The sequence below is a fragment of the Amphiura filiformis genome, chromosome 7 (genome assembly GCF_039555335.1).
Source record: "Amphiura filiformis chromosome 7, Afil_fr2py, whole genome shotgun sequence".
Classification (NCBI taxonomy): domain Eukaryota; kingdom Metazoa; phylum Echinodermata; class Ophiuroidea; order Amphilepidida; family Amphiuridae; genus Amphiura; species Amphiura filiformis.
The window spans coordinates 66,972,686-66,990,998 of NC_092634.1; the positions used below are offsets into that span (position 1 = coordinate 66,972,686).

The 18,313-nt window shown below is 36.3% G+C and overlaps 1 protein-coding gene across 1 annotated transcript; it reads left to right on the top strand.

Moving 5' to 3' along the window:
- The first annotated feature begins 1,579 nt into the window (after positions 1-1,579).
- On the top strand, positions 1,580-13,316 carry LOC140158023 (uncharacterized). The gene is made up of 3 exons (XM_072181272.1): positions 1,580-2,403; positions 9,391-11,871; positions 13,129-13,316. The coding sequence occupies exons 1-3, from the start codon at positions 1,725-1,727 to the stop codon at positions 13,314-13,316; spliced, it is 3,348 nt and encodes a 1,115-aa protein (XP_072037373.1). The 5' UTR covers positions 1,580-1,724.
- The last annotated feature ends 4,997 nt before the right edge of the window (positions 13,317-18,313 follow it).

Sequence of the window (18,313 nt, forward strand, 5' to 3'; positions counted from 1 at the left end):
GTCTGATGAATATAATAATAATAATAATGAATTGCTTATTTTACAGGAATCATACAAGAATATATTTCACTGATACAAAAATACCCTTGTCAGTTGTATGACAGTCTAAATCATTCAATGGGCTATTCCATTTGAGAACCATACACCCCCTATGGAAGGAATCACTTTAACTTCCCTCACATGGAGGGTAGATTTCAATTGGAACAACGCATTCCGGTAACTCCATTTGAAATTCACACTCCCTGTGTGGGTGACGTAGATCATGTCTTCCATAGGGGGTGTATGGATTTTAACTGGAGCAGCCCAATGACGGTGTTGACTCATATCACCCATTTGGTATATCATGCCAAGTAAGACAATGGATCTTTACCTAAAGATTTCTAAACTGGGTTACTGGCTTATTGTTAATGTTAGTATTGTTCCACAGAAAGTGCAATGTACTACCAGTTATTTCCTTATCTTTGTGCACCTGCTATCAAACACAATAAAGCTAGGTGAGTCACACATCACACATAATGCTTTAGTTATGTTCAAAAATACATATTTATCATTTCCTTATTGCGAAATAAAATATGGGATTTTTGTAAGAATAAAGATTTCAGGAATCAGCACTTTATTTCCGTGAGCGTTATCCAACAATTTCACATTTACAACAAATTACAGCCTTAAGTCCGATGTCCATTTTTCTTTTCTAATATGAATCCTTTTGCTTTTGGTGCATATAGACCTTGCCACCTAATTGGTATTTTAAATCTCCCCGCGCTTGTAAATGAACAGATAAATTGTATTTAAAAAATTCTTCTAGTTACATTAAAACCAGTTCATAAAAATTAATGTGTTACTACAAATAGGTGGTTCTCAAATCACAAATCTTGTCTGCCTTTCCAACGGATGCCAATTGAATCCTGATGTACCCTAAATATACTACAGATCCTGAATATTTTTGATTTATCTTAAGGGAATAAAGAGAGTCATTTAATTTAAGTGCTCTAAAATTGAAAACAAAGCAAACCTAGTTCGTGACCATTGAAGTTAAACATAAAGAAAATACACATACGTATATCACTGTCTTTTACTCTTCAAAAAAGGGCAAGATTTAGAAGTCTTTTACCAAATAAATCTTTAAAAAATCCCGATCTACTTACCCTAATTTTATTTTTATGTTATGCAAATCAAATTTGTTTTAGGCCTAATCTTTGAGATGTAACTGACTAAAAGTAAGTGAATAAAGTTGACAAGGTTCCCAATTCAAATACATATAGTGTAAATTGGGATATGTGGAAATATTACAAATATGCCAAAAGATCAGGTTTTGAAACAATTAACGCACATTTGATGTTAAATAAGGAGTTCTTCATTCAGTTTTATTATGTATTACTTTGACACCACACGACTGACCTGACCTTGCATAGAACTGTTCATTGAAGCCAGGCAAACGAATCCTTTTCAACCAAAAATCACTATTGCGAAAAATAGTAAGTACTAGAAGGAAATAAAAAAAGGCTAAATTTAGATCCCATTTGTACATTTAAGCTACATACAGCAAGCGGTATGACTTCATTATTGCGAAATTAAGCGAAAGAAGGAAATGAAATAACTTAAGGCCAAATTTAGCTGACTGCAAAACCTATTTCTACAAATCTACCTACAGCCAGCGGTCGGCTATACTTCGTACAGGCTGTTACTTTGCAAGGCACGAAAAGATATCAAATTTTCTACTATTAATGATCTCGAAAGTATCAAGAATGGCCAATATCAGTATCACGGGCCTTGCTTGCAAGGCAATATTGTTCATCTTCTCAACAATTTGTCTACATGGCAGATACCAGGCTACAGCATACAAGCAAGCTGAGATAGGAAAAACAAGCTGCAAGACCTATTACGCCAACATGTCCCAAATGTTAACCACATCCAACGACAGTCACAGTTGCCTTAGAGTTATATCGCTTCCTGGAACGGGAATACGGATGAATCTGCTCGCGGTAGACGCGGATTGGTCTATATATAACTACTTCTACATCCAGAATACAAGGAGCGAATGTGAAGAAGAACGAGTGGTTGCGTTTTCGGCTGTGGCCAAACCATGCAGTGCTGCATTCGACACAACCGCAATGGATATACATGTCAGAGCATCGATCACTGTGCAATTTATGAACTTTGCCATGGATAGCAGCCCACTGTTTCCAGTTTGTGATTTCTCGGATATTGTTGGTCTAAATCAAGATCATCAGTCCTGTGCAAATCTGAAATACTATGATGATATTCATGAGATCATTCATGAAATCACAACGTATCAAGAACTGGTGGAACAACACCCATCCCTGGGCATAGCCACGGAGTTATCATTAATAGATCCTTATTTTGATACGAGCGAATTGCCGCTACTGCAGTTACCCGTTTCAGGTAAGCTGAATTATTATTTAGGCCTACAGTATGATTTTAGGAGCTTTTAGGAAATAAACAGGACCGTACTAAAATAACACATATCAAAATTATTTTGTATATTGCTATAACAATTACAACCTATTATAAATCTTCTACTAAGCCACGTTATAGATGAGTTGACCAATGCTTATCAACAAAGGCAAGGGACTGGTATATCAATATGCTTGAGTGAATCCCGTGCAACCACTACACTGTTCAATAGCCTTATTGTGATGTGGCGGGAGTTTTAAAAACACGAGCCCTGAACAAAATATGATGCGCGCGCATACTGCCAGGCAAAAAACAATGGAAATTGTGATGATGCGTGCGCATACTGCCAGGCATTGACGTCAGAAGTCACCTCATCTATAGATTGCAAATAGTCAATACAGATCAGAAAGAGGGGACGAGGAGTAATGAACAGAGACGAGGGGTCTACAATCTTAGTCACGTGTACGATCCACTGAAGACTGCTAGCAAGACTAACATCGCTACCGAAAGTGACATAACTTCCCGCCAGTCATCAGCTGTTGGATCATCACAACAACACCAAGCTTTGACAAAGTCAGTGGCTCACTGACGAAACTGTCAGCAAGAAAAACTATTAAGTTTTCTTCAAATTGGTTTTGACAAAAGAAAAACTCTCTTGATCTTGTTCAGACCGGCTTTCCAGAAAGTGACCTACGTCGGAGGCAGGCCAATTCTGAATTGGTTGTTAAATACCGTCACGTCGTGTCGACATGTCATGATGCGGTAAGTATTTGTGGATATAATATGGTAAAATTGAATTAACCGAATTAAAAGACTAGTTTGCATATGACGTTCTGTCAACCAGACCATAAGAATCATAATAATAACTCGATCTGTACTCCTCAAACTAATCACATACACTTGATAGAAAAGAAAATGGGCATATTCTATTTATGCCAAATGATCAAGTATTTTTGTTAAAATATTTCATTACAAAAGAAGAAAACGATTTTCTAAATCAAGTTTTCATGGAAGATTTCTTGGCAAACTATTCAAATGATTTATAGAAAGATTTCAACTCTTGATCTCAATACAAAATATTTACCTCCGTAATTTTCAGCTGTTGCTACTACAGCCTTCTTCAGCGGACTGACCCGATCGAGCACACTTGAAGTGTGACGTAATAATCGGGTCATAGACCTTTGGCAACTTGTAGCGCCCTCCGTCCTTGTTCAGATATGGTTGGTTGGCCCTGATGTGTATGGCTTCCTTAACTCCCCTCTCGAACCAGCGGGGCTCCCTATCCAAAATTCTGACTTTGTCCAAGTCAACGTGATGGCCCGGTGACTCAATATGGATGTGGTTGGAAACCTCGGACGAAGTGGTGCTTGGACGTCTGTGTTCTAAAAATCTGGTTTTAAGAGAACGTTCAGTCTCTCCGATGTATGATTCTTAGCGTTTACCGGACACTTCCGTTAGATCATTAGCGTTCCTGGACACTTCCACTGTGATCCAAGAAGACGGCAGCTTAGAAATTAAAATATATCGCAAGCCAACCCACACAGACCAGTATCTGCATTTCTCCTCTAACCACCCCTTAGAACATAGGTTTGGGGTAATCCAGACCTTGTTTCACCGTGCGGAGTCTGTGATCACCAAACCCCAAGCTGTGGTGGAAGAAAAACAGCACATAACGCAAGCTCTCTCTAAGTGCGGCTACCCCGAATGGGCGTTCAATAAAATCAACAAACCCAAGAGCGCGAAATCCAACTCCAACAGGGACAGTACGGTTACATCTAAAGGACAGGTTGTGTTACCTTACATCAAAGGAATTTCGGAAGCGCTTCGCAGAAACTTCCAGAAAGTTGGTATAAGAGTGACATTTAAACTAGAAGAACATTACGCCAATTTTTAGTGGCGCCCAAAACCGAGAAAAAGGACGTCACTGGTCCGGTGTGTATGATTCCATGCCAGGGGCAGACCACAAGAGGAACCTGTCAAGAATCATACATCGGAGAGACTGAACATTCTCTTAAAACCAGATTTTTAGAACACAGACGTCCAAGCACCACTTCGTCCGAGGTTTCCAACCACATCCATATTCAGTCACCGGGCCATCACGTTGACTTAGAACAAAGTCCTAATTTTGGATAGGGAGCCCCGCTGGTTCGAGAGGGGAGTTAAAGCCATATTATAACATTTGCGGAGGAGAACGCCCTCAAAAAAAAATTTAGGTTTTTGCACGATTGTAATGTACTTTAGTAAACAAAGATTCTCTACAAAAATCAAGACTTCAGGTGCTATAGTTTTGTCAAAATCCGAGATTTTGAATAAACCGCCTGAATCAGCGTTTTATTATTACGATGGAAATATTAGTCGAACGCGTATTCGATGTCAACACACACACATGCCAGAGGATCGTACCATATTACAACCGCCGGAGTAACATGCATTGGCGCTAGTAGTAAATTCCAATTTTCTTTGCTTTACCTCACTTGTTCGGCTCAAAATTAAAAGGGAACATATTTGACAGTAAAAGCTACCATTTTATGAAAAATAAATACTAATCTATTTTTAAAGAAATGTTATAATATGGCTTTAAGGAAGCTATACACATCAGGGCCAACCAACCATCTCTGATCAAGGACGGAGGGCGCTACAAGTTGCCAAGGTCTATGACCTGATTATTACATCACACTTCAAGTGTGCTCGATCAGGTCAGTCCGCTGAAGAAGGCTGTATAGCAACAGCTGAAAAATACGGAGGTAAATATTTTGCATTAAGATTAAGAGTTTAAATCTTTCTATATATGGATTACCAATACAGATGAACTTTCATGCTAATATTCAAATGATTCTGTTGATAAATATGTATTGTGATGTGCCCTTAGTTATTTAATTTGATTATTCATATTTGTTTACAACATAAAGCTATGTCATGAGAAATAATAGAAAGGGGGAACCAAGAGTTTGTGTGTTATGACAGGTTTTGGGGAAACCTCTTTGGGCGCAGTAAACAAACTCAATCAGAGTTATTAATAATCTTGGGAAATTCATACTATTCCTGAAAGTTCTCTGTATTGCATCATTGGGAAAATCCCTTAGATTTTAAAATGGATAATATGACATCATATTAGGAATTCCCCCAGGTTTGCTCCTTGAAGAATTTATTTATTTATTTATTAAGTCATATTTTACCAGGGTAGCCCAGTCAGTGCATAGCACATGATATACATAGGGGCCCTGGAGAACATTATACAAAATATAAAACTAGATTGTTAAAATTACATAATTATATATACAAAGTTCAATTAAATATATATATAAAAACTACATAACAATTTAAAACACAACAATAATATTATTATATACAATTATTATTATATGAGTATTGATAAAAACTAAAATGAAAAAAAAGAATAATAAAATATTATCATAGCACACACGAAGGAAATACAATTCACATAAAACATAAAATACAATAATAATAAAAGACATATAATCTGAATTGCCATTATTAACTGAGATGTTCAAAGATTGTCGATTTAAATGAATATAAGTTATTTATTGCACGAATATGATGTGGTAATTTGTTCCATTCTATTGCACCTTGATATTGAAACGAGCGTAAGTGACTTTCATTGATGGCAAGAAGTTTATCGGCACTTGACCTAGTATTCACATTATGCGTGTTATTTACAAACTTAAATTTACAGCTTAGATAAGAAGGAACAAGATCATTTAAACATTTAAACACAATAATGCACTTGTGGATTAACCATCGATTGTTAATGTTAATCCACCCAAGCTTATGACGAAGCTCTGTAGCACTATGCCAGGGGGATAACCTGTTATTGCCCTGGCAGCCCTATTCTGAAGTTTTTCTAGTCGATCAAGATTTAGGCCACTGCAGCTACTAAAAACAACATCACAATAATCAAAAACTGGTAAAATCATGGATTTGTACAAAATATTCAAAGTATTGATGTTGAGGCAAGACCGGAGTCTGCGGACAATTCCAATTCTTTTACTAATCTTATTACATAACTTTTCAGTGTTACAGTTCCAATTCATATGTTCATCAATAATTACACCCAGATATTTGCAATGGGAAACTCTGCACAATTCTTCATTATTAACAATTGCACGAACATGTTTTAAATTTACCAGTCTCTGGGGTGTGCCAATAAGCATAAGATTTGTCTTTTTTACATTTAATGTGAGTTTGTTTTGACACAACCATTTACCTACATTGTCTAGCTGAACATTTAAAACAGACTGCAGATTTCCAGAATCATTAGAGGCATAAAACAGAGCTGTATCATCGACTTTACATTTATCATCAATTACACTTGTCATATCATTAATATATAAAATGAATAAAAGTGGCCCCAGTATTAAGCCCTGTGGCACGCCGGTATCAATTTTCAAAGAATCAGATAAAACACTATTAATAACAACGGACTGATACCGGGAAGTTAAGTAATTTGTAAACCATTTATGCTCAGTACCTTTAATTCCTAAATTGCACAATTTGGATAAAAGAATTTCATGATTGACAGTGTCGAACGCTTTTTTTAAGTCTAAAAATATTGCACCAGTTATAAGACCATTTTTCATGTTATTCAAAATGAAGTCATTTACATCAAGCAATGTACTAGATGTTGAATGTTTGGCACGAAAGCCTGACTGCTGCTCAACAAGAATATTATTTTCTGCTAAGAAATCTCGTAGCTGACTATTTACGGCACACTCAAAAATTTTCATGACTACTGGCAAAACAGAAATAGGGCGATAGTTATTTGTATCATCTCTATTGCCCTCTTTGAATAACGGAGAAACCTTAGCATGCTTCCACTCAGTGGGTACAGAACCTGATTTTAACGACATATTAAATACAAAAGCAAGTGAATGAGCAATTTCAGTAGCTCCTAACTTGAGAAGCTTTGCATTTATCCCATCTAATCCTGCAGCTTTCTTAGGATCTAGCGATGACAACTGTTTCAAAACAAAATCAACATCAATATCATGAAAGGAAAACTGTACATTGGAATCTGTATGAATATTATTATCATGATTAACATGGTCATAATTCTTGACAAGTTGTTTACCAATACCAACAAAAAATCTATTAAAGCTGTCAGCTATGTCTTTTGGTTCAGTACAATGCTCACCATGTTCATCTTGAACTGAATTGATGGAACAAGCCGATTTATTATTTGGCAAAAGCTCCTTCAAAGTTTTCCACAGTTTTGCAGAATCACCTTTACAGTTATTGATCTTACCACAGTAATGCTTCCTCTTCAGTGATTTAGCTAGATTATTCACTTTATTTCTGGTTTCTTTATACAACAACCATGCTTCATCAGTTTTTTCTTTCTCAGCTTTACCTCTGTAATAGTCTCTTTTCTTAGACATTTGTAAATACTCATCATTGATCCAAGAAGTTGTATGTATAACCTTTACATCGGATGTTTACAAAAGGTGCATGATTATCACACACTTCAAGAAAAAGTTTTTTCCACGTATACCAAGCATCATCAACACATTCATTTAACTCAATTTTTTGCTAAGGCACATTTCTTAGATCATTACAGAAATCCACTTGATTAAAGTTTCTAAAAGATCTACTTTTAATTACTCTGGGTTTGTACTTTGGTTTAGTACATTTTTTGATAACATAAACCAATGAGTGGTCACTTAAGCCAAGTGGAATTACACCATCATGAGAGATTGTAAACTCTACGTGTTGATCATAGTTGTGCTTCAAAAAGAGGTACATTTTGAACCAGTTTACATAGCCAATAATGTGCTATTTTAATACAGCAACGAAGGAGATTTTGAGTGTATGAAAGACTTGCTGGAGTCTGGTTTATATAAAACAAAACATCTGTCAATAAAGTGAAGCAGTGCAGAAAGAAGCCTGTTTCCTGGAGAACGAGAGTGATTGGTGAAAGAAGCACCACTTTGAATTGCCTTCTGCGCAAGGAGTTAAGTGTTTGCAGTGCTGCGCAAGGAGTTAAGTGTTTGGATAACTGAGCAAGGAGTTAAGTGTTTGGAGAACGGCGCAAGGAGTTAAGTGTTTGGAGAACTGCGGATGGAGTTAAGTGTTTGGAGAAAGCAGCACCATTTCGTTGCGAGGATTTTATATGCAAGGATATATAAATGCAAGGGTACAATGGACTTCGCTGATTTTCACAGGACAAGTGAAGGATATATACATCAGCCGTCCAGAACATTGCAAGAACTCTATGATCAATAACAAGAAGACTGCTGGTTACTGATTAGTTAAAATTGTGATTGTGTGATTATATTGTATGTGGAATTGTTGTTGTACCAATCATATTTTACTTTCAATTAAAGACTTAGATTGTGTTAACTAAATCAAACAGTGTATTGTTGTTGTGCATTCGTGTGAATTTGGGTAAAAGGTGATTTTGGCCTTGAGTCGTACGACTCGTAACAGTATATTATGTAAATTAGAGATTATGTTCAATATAAATGGTCAACAAAATTCGTTAATGTTTTTATGGTACTTTTTTGTGGTATGTCTATGACCTCATTCCGTAACCTCCCTTTGACATTATAGCTGATATTTTACCTCACACTGTGAAGTATGAGTTAACATCCTTAATACATTCAAAGTTCATTATGTGAGTGTGCAAATATATCTGGAACGAACTGTGTCCTGACAGATAAACATGCATGAGTCGATCTGATTAGGGCAATGTAAGCCTTTCATAACCATGCCAATATGAGCAGGAACACATGTACTACATGTCAGTGATATAACAAATGCAGATCACATCCTGGTGTCTGATTAGGCATGTGTTCGTCCTTCCTTTCCCACCCTTGTAAATATGAACAGGAACACGTTCACCACATTTCAATGAGTTAGCAAAAGCAGCTCACATATCGTATCTACATGTAGCAATGCTGACTAACAACGACGTAGCACTTTCTTATGGATTTTCTTTGTGTTTGTGTCTATTCTTAGATATTGCATGTGCCAGCAAACTCCCACAGTGTCCAACGGGGTGCTCGTGTTCGCTAACTTATCAGCAGTTTGACATCCACTGTTCTGCTATTTCTACCAAAACCAGCATCCTTCTACTGTACCCAATACTAACAGATCCCACCAGCTCTACCTTTAGCACAACTGCACTTGATATCTCCAGAAGACAATTCCAAGACATCCAGATCGGATCTTTTTCAAACCTCACAGACATCACCTACCTGCTTGCATCTAGCAATGACCTAGAAACACTTCAGAATGAGACATTTAAAGGTTTGGACCAGCTGCAAGTACTGGATCTCTCAAATAACAGGTTTTCTTATATTAATAAAGGTGCATTCTTAAGTCTTGTACATTTAAGTCAAATGTTTTTAAATGGGAATGAGTTAAGATCAATAACACCTGATATGTTTGTTGGATTAAGTAATTTAGAAGTACTCGATCTCCAAGATAACCTCATAAATAATGTGCAATCTGATGCATTTTTCTTTCTAAAACAGCTTAAGATAGTTTCTCTAAAAATGAACCTGATCACCAATTTGTACTTTCAATCTTTTAGTGAAAGCCTTTGTATTCTAGATGCATCAGACAATGACGTACACCATCTCAACGTTAACATGTCACAGTATTTTCTGAATCTAACTCATTTGTATTTATATGGTAATTCCATTGCACACATTGAACAAATCACGTTTCAACTGATTCCAAACTTATCTGTGTTGTATCTCTCTGAGAATGTCATCAAATCACTATCTAGTACATTGTCAAACTTTCAAAGGTTAAAACGGTTATGGCTTCATTCAAACATGATCTATGATCTTGATGTGAAAATATTCCACGTGTTAGAAAATTTAAATATTCTGACTCTCGCTACGAATAACCTTACAACATTGTCGCCAGGCCTGTTTGATAACCTCACAAGTCTGACAGAACTATATCTTAATGAGAACATGATATATAAACTAGAGGTGAAATTATTTGACAAATTAATAAATTTATCTATTCTTTCGCTGCCTTCTAATAAGATAACAACATTGCCATCAGGCCTGTTTGATAATCTCACCAATCTCACAAGACTAGACCTTCGTCGCAACATGATATCTGAACTTGATGTGAAATTATTTAATAGGTTACAAAGTCTATCTATACTTACCCTGGCGAATATTAACATAACAACATTGCCATCAGGCATATTTGATAATCTTGCCAATTTGAAAGAGCTGTACCTGTATGAGAACAATATTTCAGAGCTTGATCAGGATATATTTCAAAATTTACATCAATTGCGGATACTTTACTTACACAATAATACTATACACAGACTTGCGATCAGCATATTTCACAATTTAACCAACTTGAGAGAACTTAGTCTCTATGGCAACATGATATCAGAGCTTGATGGCAACATTTTCCATGAGTTAAATAATTTAACTTATCTTTCACTACATATAAATAAACTTTCAATCTTACCGTCAGACATATTTGATACTCTCACCAGTCTGACTAAACTATACCTTTATTACAACATGATATCTGAACTAGACGTGGAATTATTTAACAAGTTACAAAATTTATCTATTCTTTCGCTGCAATTTAATAACATAACAACATTGCCGTCAGACATATTTCATGATCTTGCCAATTTGAAAGAACTGCACCTGTATGAAAACAATATTTCAGAGCTTGATCAGAATATATTTCAAAATTTACATCACTTGCAGGAACTTAGTCTCGATGGCAACATGATATCAGAGCTTGATGGGGCCATTTTCTATGGGTCAAAGAACTTAATTGTGCTTTCACTACATGCGAACAAACTTTCCACCTTACCGACAGACTTATTTGATACTCTCACCAGTCTGACAGAACTATCCCTTTATAACAATATGATATCTGAACTTGATGTGAAATTATTTACCAAGTTAAAAGATTTATCTAGTCTTTGGCTGCATTCTAATAATATAACAACATTGCCATCAGGCCTGTTTGATAATCTTGTCAACATGAAAGAGCTCAGCCTATTTGAAAACACCATTTCCGAGCTTGATCAGAATTTATTTCAGAATTTACATCGATTGCAGGTACTTTACTTACACAATAATACTATACACAGACTTCCGCTCAGTATATTTCAAAATTTAACCAACTTAAAAGATCTTAGTCTCTATGGCAACATGATATCAGAGCTTGATGGCAACATTTTCCATGACTTAAACAACTTGACTACTCTTTCACTATATAGAAATAAGCTTTCAATCTTACCGTCAGACATATTTGAAAATCTCACCAGTCTGACAGAACTAAACCTTTATGACAACATGATATCTGAACTTGATGTGAAATTATTTGGCAAGTTAAAAGATTTATCTATTCTTTCGCTACATTCTAATGACATAACAACATTGCCATCAAGCCTGTTTGATAATCTTGTCAACCTGAAACAGCTCGTCCTGTATGAAAACCGTATTTCAGTGCTTGATCAGAATGTATTTCAAAACTTACATGAATTACAAGTTCTTTCGTTGCGCAACAATTTTTTAACTGATATTACACCATTATTTGACGAACTTAGTAATTTACATGTGCTGGAATTGCAACAAAATAGAATACGCACATTAAAAAATAAAGTATTCCAAAATCTATCAGCATTAATACTATTGGATTTGAGGAATAACAATGTCTCAAAAATAGGACAAAGCACCTTTTTAGGTCTTGGAAATGAATCTTTTATTGTGGTGGATTCACCAGAAATATGCTGTTTTGCTAATTACCACGATCAATGCATATCCACTGAACCAAAATCTCCTTACTTGACTTGCAGGCAACTATTAACTAACAACTGGGTTAGAAGTTCGATATGGATACTTGGCATCTTTGCTATATTATTCAATGCTTTTTTTGTCATTTACGGATGCATTGAAATAAAAGGCGGTCATTTGTATAAAGATAGGCCGTATAAAGATAAGCTACCCCAGATAATATACATTACAAACTTAGCTGCAGCAGATTTCATCATGGGTATATATATGATCATAGTTGCTATAGCTGACCTACAATTTGACCATCAATTTCCATTAAAAGCTGAATACTGGCGTAACAGCGTTACGTGTAAACTGGCAGGGTTTCTAGCTGTGTTCTCAAGTGAAGCTTCACTTTTCTTTCTGGTTTTAATAAGTATCGAGAGGTTGTCAGCTTTTATTTGGCCATGGAAACATCATGTACAAAGACTTTACCCTACTAGTACAAAAAGCCGATCAAACATTATTGCAGTGATAGTTGCATGGATTTGTGCAATTATTCTTAGTTCTATTCCAACAGCATTAAGTGCTGGAAATCAGAATTTATATGATTTCTCTGAAGTATGCATTGGTCTTCCATTGGCACGAGATTTTTCATATCAACCCATTAACCAAAATGTAACAATTCCCTTGGAACCATATAGGGAAAATCAAGTGGTACAATATCCAACTCTAAAATTACTAGAACAAAGTTCAACAGGCCCACCGTACTCAACTGGACTGTTTTTAGGACTGAACTTTCTGTGTTGCATAATTCTTTTTGTATGTTATTTATCCATATTTGTAAGAGTATGTTGTGTAGGACATGTGCATGCATTGCGGATGAGTGTGTCTAGGTTACATATCGAGCTCAGAATGACCTTAAAAATGGGAATAATTGTTTTAACTGACCTCCTATGCTGGATGCCTATTATTTGTTTAGGAATATTAGTTCAAATGGATAAACTGGTAATTTCTCCAGATGTTTTTTCCTGGCTTGTGGCATTTGCATTACCAATTAACTCTGCAATCAATCCACTCCTGTATGGAATATGGGCAATTTCATCTAGACGAAGGGAATATATACGGAGAGCTGATAAACTAATAGCATGGGATGAAACACCACTGTAGAATAATTTTGCTCAATCTCAGCCACCGGTCGCTTGCATAATATATCATCCACGTAAAACAGGAAGCGGGTAATTTAAGATCATATCTTAAAGTCTTAAAATCATGTCCATCAAAATGTACCAAAATTACAAACAGGACTACTTCAATACTCTACTCTAAGCACATATCAGTAACCAGGCAGTTGTCCAACTGACACAACAGCAAAATGCACTGACATGGAACAGTTTTCTAGACCACATTCACAGCCCAATAATAAGCAAGATCCTTGCAAAGATGATAATTTCCAAAACGGTGCTGCCTTCTGCTTTTCACACACTTTCTTCAAGAAACTGGTCTTGTTTCACACTTTTCCACTTTGGAATTATCAACTGTGCAAGGATCTTATACGCATTCTCACAAATTTCTTGTGCTGGGTGCCAATTATTGGGCTGTGAATGTGGTCCAGGAATCTGTTCCATGTCAGTGCATTCTATTAAAGCCCAATCGGACAGTTTGAAATTTAGAAATCATTTTCAGTAATGAATTCTGGTGTTCAGGAGTTGCGAAATCTCGACTTCGGTAAATAATCCAAAAGATTCCTTTCCACCAACCACGTTTACATTGTTACATTACTTATTTAGTCATTAATGTATCTAGTTAGTTTGGTCAACAGCTGCAAACAGGCATTTCTGTAAAGTTAGTAGGCTAAACGTACGCTAGGGCAAAAAACAACAATTTTGTTTCCTGTAGATAGGCTGAAAACCTAAATGCATTTTTTTGTATTTATTATTTTATTTTTATAGTCAGAATGTATAGTAATATATGCGTAAGATCACAAAAACTGCAAAGTAGGCTAGATATCAAAGTTTAGGACTATTATAAACTGATTTTCATTGGATATTTAGTAATTTCATAATACTTGTAAATAAAATGTACGAGAAAAAATATTTGAAAAAATATTGTCATCTTAAAATTGCTCCCAAAAACGAAACCTAAGTGTCATAACAAGTTAATTTAGTGTGGTTTATTTGGCCTATGATTAATGGGTTTAAAAAAGATTTAAAAAACTTGCGTTAAGGAAGTTGTTGCCTTATTATGAAGTAATAGAGCTTAAATATCCATGGGGAGAATGAGAGGGCAAATGCTCCCCCCAGTCAGAAAAACCCACAATTATAAAAAAAATTCACCTTTTTTGCAGTAATTTTGCACAAGATTTGTTGATTTTGCCCCCCCGAAAGTCACTTTGCCCCCTCAATCCCCCCCCCCCGAAAAAAATTACTGGCGCTGCCACTGATATCTGGTGAAATGTATACCATTGTTGATATCACATGATTAAAGGGCATTTCGTGATCCACAGCCTCATCCCCCAACTTTTCCCAAAAAAAGTTGAGATTTTTACACCACTTGATACCTCTGGCTACATAATGTTTATGTACCAAATATTTCTTGCAGATTAATTCGTTTAGCAAAAATATCGTTAAATTTGAATTTCGTTCTGGTGCACCAGAACGAAATTACAACACATTGTCTATGGAGCAGTGTAATACACATAATCATGCATAACTCGCAAACGCACAATCGGAATCAACTGAAATTTTGGAAATAAGCCTTTTTCGTGGATATCTACTGAAAAATGTCATAAAAAGAGGATGCTAGGATCACGAAATCCTCCTTTAAGAACTATTCTCACAAATTGGTTTTGCGTGGTATGTGAGAGTCATAATTCCTATCCAATTAAAAGTCATATAATTATTGTCAAAGTTCAATTCCAGTGTTGTTATTATTATTATTATTATTATTATTATTATTATTATTATTATTATTATAATTTATCGTCTGCATCTGATACTGCGGGTTTTTTTCTGATTGCCAAAATATATAGAAAAAGTAGGCCTATTCCTGCAATTGAGAATACGTTCTGTATCCACTATATTAGTCCTAGCAGATGCTGTATTTATTCTATACATGCAGACTGGTTATTCCGCAGTTTGATACCTCATTTGTCCAAATCGATGCAGAATTGATGACAAAATGACCTTTTGAATGCAATCCGCTCAATTGTAAAAGTTGCAGTAATTCCTATTGATTTGGTCCTGCTACTCAATCAATTCTTCATCAATCCCTCATTTCAAATATATAGTTTGGGTTTCTCTATTGTTCAGAAACCAAAAATCAAGGGATTAAAATGTGGAGATGAACTGGTATGCAATCATAACACTATTGTGCTGGGAGGACACAAGAGGGTATATATAATCAAAAGTATAATGGCCTATAACCATACGTATATAATAGCCTATTGTGATAACATTTTCATTATCGATATCTATCAACGCGGGCGTTTTTTGCCGTAGATGGCACACTTCCATGACACCATTAAAATCGTTGAGACACAAATGATGGATATATGTGACCGTACAGCACGAATGAGCCGTAAATGTCCTCAATTGTATTCTGAGTTACAGTGTAAAATGGGCATGAAGGTCGTATTCATATTTACCTCAATTTGGTGCTACGTGTACCTCATTTAATGAGATACACGTAGCACCAAATTGAAATACCTATGAATATGACCTTCATGCCCATTTTACACTGTAACTCAGAATACAATTGAGGACATTTACGGCTCATTCGTGCTGTACGGTCACATATACGAGACCTAGGCCTACATGTAGAAATCATGTGCATATATTGAGGGGTGGGGGGGGGTGTGTTTTGTTTATTTGTCTGAAATATAAACGATGCATGATGATGTAGATGATTTGATTATGAATTAGATTATTCCCGGAAAGCACAACCCATACCTCTTACCTATGTTCCCTCCGCCACCTATATATACCCTCCTCCCTCCCCCCTCCCCACACTCGATATCGACTCTTCCCTATTATTCCCACTCCCCTCTTGAGCCCCCACTCTCCCCCTCCTTCCCTTCCCACTTCCAATGCTCTCTCCCCTCTGTTTCTCTTTCTCCCTTACCCTTACCCCCTCCCCCACACACACACCCCCCTACCCTCTTTCCCTGGCGATCTCTTCTATCTCTCTCTCTATTCTCCAATAAATAAATTGAATAAAAGTTAGTTTAAACCAGCTTTCTATGATATTGATCTTCCGTCATGCGACATGCACATAAATAGAGTTATGTATAATAGTGTTGATATCAATGAAGTCATAATCTGTCAAGTGGCTATTGTAATGTCTGTGGAAATATTTCGATGGTCTATATATTTTCACAGTGAAATCAGCTTAGGCTAATTCGCAGTCTCAAGTCAATGCTTTCAAACTAAATCAATGCTTTCAAATGTAGACTGCTTTGTTCGACTTCTCTGCTCGTGAATATTGCACTGCGAAATTTAAACATTTCTTTTGTATACTTAGAGTAGGTAACTTCAAATCAAATAATTTTACGATCCACACCACTTATAAGAAACTGAAACCAAAACCGAAACTGACTGACACAAATGTTCGGTTTTAAACAAAAGGTAGAAACAATGAGTTCGATATCTTATGATTCAAGTGGTTAGGCAGGACAATAGGAAACCACGTGACCAAAACCAAAACCAAAACTAAAACTATATATTTGAAATGAGGCATAGTACACAATAGTGAAGAGAGACTCCTGCAAAATGAATGGAATTGTGATTGCATCTTGCACCTTGCCAATTCATTTTGTTTAGGTGAAAAAACAAATCACAGTGATAATCAATACATGAAATTAAAGCATGAGGGGGCTTAAACTCCTATCATCAGGTGCCTTCCAAGTCAAAGTCATATTGTTTAGAGAAACTTTGGTTCCTAGTATGCCGGTTGTCTGAAAATGAGAGATGGCGGCTAAATGACATGTTAGATCTCTGGAAGTCATTGATGCAGCAGGAGGACATACCAGATATTGATTGTGAAGAGTGAAGGGTAAAACATTGAGGAGGGAGTAAAACAGTATCCGTATTCAATAAAACACATGAAGTGAAGTCAGACAGTGTTAATCTGTCTCTGTTATGGTGTACCTTTATGAAGAATCTTGAGAAGCAGGAAAACCACATCAATAGGAATTACTGCAACTTTAAATCCTGGGTGTATTCAAAAGGTCATTGTGTCATCATTTCTACATCGATATGGACAAATGAGGTATCAAACTGTGTGGAATAAATTCATCTGTAACCATGGTAACATCCTTTTGGTAGGTCTTGATTTAACACCACATATTTGACTTATGAACCAAAATCAAACTGAATACTTTCTTTTTGGGATGAGTTTGTTTTGTGAACGTGTTCCGGTGGTAATTTTTGTATGTTTCTTTCCCCCACCGGACGCAAGTACAGGGAATAAAGTTGTGAAAAAATAAAGAATCAATGTGTATTACTTTTATTTCATTGGAATACCTGTGTTTGCATAGATATGTGTCCCCCTCCGTGGTGTACCGAGTAAACTTTCCCTGGAGACTGAATTGCAGAGCAGCTGCCGCTCTGCCCCCCCCCTCCTCTCCAATGATGATTTACTTGGACTAACCCAATTTACATTAATTACCAAAAATCCAATAGCGATTTGGTCCTAAATGGTCTCATATGTATGGCCTAATGGTTATGTCGTTTGACTCAAGACTCAAGGTTGTGGGTTCAAGCCCTGCCAGGCCAACGTGTTGTGTTCTTGGATAAGAAACTTTATATTGCTTGTCCCACTCCGTGGCTGTAAAATGGGGAGCTGTTAGTGGGTAGTCTTACCGGCACTGTTATTCTTGGCTGCAAAGTAATGTTGGATGGTTTATGGATGCCTAGCACTGCCAACATGCCCCTTATTAACATTTAGGCCAGTGAGGTCCAAGTCCTTATAGGGCCCATGTACGTCTTATGTATCATGATGTATACCCAGCAAATACCAAACGAGTTACAGAAAATGTTTAAATGTCGGGTTATCATAGGGTATTATGAAATATATAGGGTAAGAAACCCTGGTAGACCGCCCTTTAAATATGTAGATGTGCTCAAGCTGGACACTGCACTGGAAGCATCTGACTTGGGAACTGTAAT